Source organism: Oculina patagonica, chromosome 11, assembly GCF_052425735.1.
Source record: "Oculina patagonica isolate OP01 chromosome 11, crgOcupat, whole genome shotgun sequence".
NCBI lineage: Eukaryota > Metazoa > Cnidaria > Anthozoa > Scleractinia > Oculinidae > Oculina > Oculina patagonica.
Window position 1 is genome coordinate 2,600,374 of NC_135768.1, and position 2,650 is coordinate 2,603,023.

The 2,650-nt window shown below is 45.1% G+C and overlaps 1 protein-coding gene across 1 annotated transcript; it reads left to right on the forward strand.

Moving 5' to 3' along the window:
• The first annotated feature begins 382 nt into the window (after positions 1-382).
• Positions 383-2,436, forward strand: LOC144631114 (transcription factor Sp5-like). Its single transcript, XM_078489496.1, has 2 exons — positions 383-747; positions 883-2,436. Exons 1-2 carry the CDS (start codon positions 697-699, stop codon positions 2,044-2,046), a joined length of 1,215 nt encoding a protein of 404 aa, XP_078345622.1. The 5' UTR covers positions 383-696; the 3' UTR covers positions 2,047-2,436.
• The last annotated feature ends 214 nt before the right edge of the window (positions 2,437-2,650 follow it).

Below are 2,650 nucleotides of genomic sequence, written 5' to 3' on the forward strand. Positions count from 1 at the left end.
TCGGAGTACGCCGGCATGATGAAAGGTTAACACCTCAACCGATTTTATCGCCAAAAGCCACAGTATACCTCGTGTAAGAGATGTTAATTGTTTATAGCTTGTTACTCGAACAATAGCGTGTTTGCCTCCTTCACGAGTAGATTGCAGAAGCTTTTCTTATTTAAATAAAGGCGGTCTCTTTTGCGAGTGATGACAGTACTTTTAGTGGTGCTGACAATAATATAGCACGATAACGGAAATACACAATAATATAACAAATGATTTGCTTTCAAGGGTCGTCCCGCGGCTTGTTTATAAAGTGACAGCCAATCAGCGCGCGCGCTCGGCGGCGGCCGGCTTTGATCGTGGAAATCCAATCATAAAATGTCCCTTCTTTTGATCTTGTTCATTAGTTCGCCGCCCTTTCGCTCCTCCCATGTCATCTATGATAATAGCACCTTATTTACGATAACAACATGGCTCTGAGAGAAGTATAAGAAACAGACTCCGCCTCTGGCTGCTTATTGGCGGTCGGCACCGTTTGTCTAATTACATTTAGTCTGTTTTCTCCGCCACCGGCTCTCAAACCAGCTGAATGCTTTGTGTGTAGGAGGCAGGTTTCATTTAGTCTTGGCTATCGTACGCGAAACATCGTATTGAAACGGCGCAAAGCTCAAATCGTGCTCAAGCAAAAAATTCAACCTCGACGAACGAAAAATGGCAGCTACAGCCGCGTTAGCAAGGCCGGAGTATTTTCCATTTTCACATGTAGGTATCTTTTAAAAGGATTTCCAGCACCTTATAAAAGTCGCTAAAAGTTGCGATTTGTGTGTATTATTTATTAAACTCGGTATAGCGTTCTCTGAGGCCTAGCAGCTTATCGTTTATAATTCTTATTTTTAGGAATATCGTAAGCCTTCTCCACTGGCGCTATTAGCCGCGACGTGTAGTAGAATTGGACAGCCTGGTTCCCACCGTGAGTACGAGTGTCATGGAAAGTTCGCCGGCGGTGTTCTTCCCGAGCTAAGCCAACACGCAGTTAGCATGAGCCAGATTATGAGCTGTCCTGGAGAGCGTATGCTACCATTAACACCGCCAGCCGAATCTCACTTCTCCCCGTTTCAAGAGTTCTATCTGTCTGCGCCTCCAAAGAGCCATGTCCATCAGAATTTCGCTGTATCTCACGGAAATCCTTCGCGCGGGCCTGTTTCTCCTTGCATGGCCTCAGTGCACGCGTGCCCTGGCTCGGCGAGAAGTGCTCCGTTATCGCTGGGCTGTGCGGCTGCTTTCAAACCCGAGTGTAACGAGATGGGAGGTCTTCACTGGTGGAGTGTAGAGCCGAATAAAACTGTTGTTCGCAGCCCCATCTCGAACGCAATTCCGCAGAGTTTGGCGCTGAGCTCCGTAGCGCCTACGAGTCACATCTCTTCAATGAGCTATCACGGAAATCCCGGTAGTGCTGCAGCGGCATATCACTTGACCAGCGTGTACAATGCTGGACCTTTGTCTAGCCAAGTAACGGGAACAAGGCGCTGCAGAAGGTGCCGATGCCCGAACTGTCAGCTCGCGGCGACAACTGGAAACACTACAAAACGAAAGCAACACATTTGTCACATCCCCGGCTGTGGTAAGGTGTACGGAAAGACGTCGCACCTCAAGGCGCATCTTCGCTGGCATACCGGCGAACGCCCGTTTGTGTGCAACTGGCTGTTCTGCGGGAAGAGCTTCACGCGATCTGACGAGCTACAACGGCATTTGAGAACGCACACAGGCGAGAAACGCTTCCAGTGTGCTGAGTGCGGCAAACGCTTCATGCGTAGTGATCATCTGAGAAAGCACCAAAAAACACATCAGAACAATGTAAAGAAAAGCACTGATAAAACGGACGAGGAAAGCGTTAAAGAGGAACCAGAAATTAAAGACATTTCCATGGAGCTTAATATTGATGTACAAGAAGGCCAGAGACTAGCGAAGTTGAGCAGTGTGCTCGCGCTTACGCCGAAGCAAGATGAAAATGACAAAATGGATGTTCCTAATGTTGATACTTTTATCAACGTAGAGCACTGACTTGGCCGCTTACAATAGCCGGCCAACATACGAGAACAAAAAACTCTGCGAACACGATATGATATATTTATCGTATGTGAAATCAGCCCGTTTAATTCTCACGCAGTAATATATATTAAAAGTCGAGAAGAATTCATGGTAGTAAATCTAAATAATCGAGTGTATCTAAAGGAAGAAATATTTTATTCGAAGGGCTTGTATATTTATACCCGTGTGTAGACCACACGAAAAAAATCTCAAATTGGTCAAATGTGGATAAATCCTTGAGACAAGGAAACGACATTGTACAATTCTATGTAAATAAGATTTCCTGCTTCGCTTGAATCTTGTATATAAATCGTAAACGAAAAAAGGAATAATAAACATATTTTATAGTTTATCTCAATACAAGCGTGTGGGTTTAGAATTTTTTAAGACGCATGTTTATAGCAGAGAAGAGCGGGGCGCTTTTGAAGTTTTAGATACATGAGAAAATAGCTTGGAGGGAAAAGCGCTTTCTTTCCGGTTGCTTTTTCGATACGCGCGTTTGATTTGCTAAATGACGTTCGTAAGTAAAATACACTTTATGACGCGCGTTTAGTCGCACGGGTTTTTGCATCTATTG

Excerpts from the sequence above, each read along its gene's own strand:
- LOC144631114 (XM_078489496.1), top strand. The coding sequence starts at position 697 with ATGGCAGCTACAGCCGCGTTAGCAAGGCCGGAGTATTTTCCATTTTCA. Across the intron at positions 748-882 it reads AGTATTTTCCATTTTCACAT|GAATATCGTAAGCCTTCTCC; the intron begins GTAGGTATCTTT and ends TCTTATTTTTAG.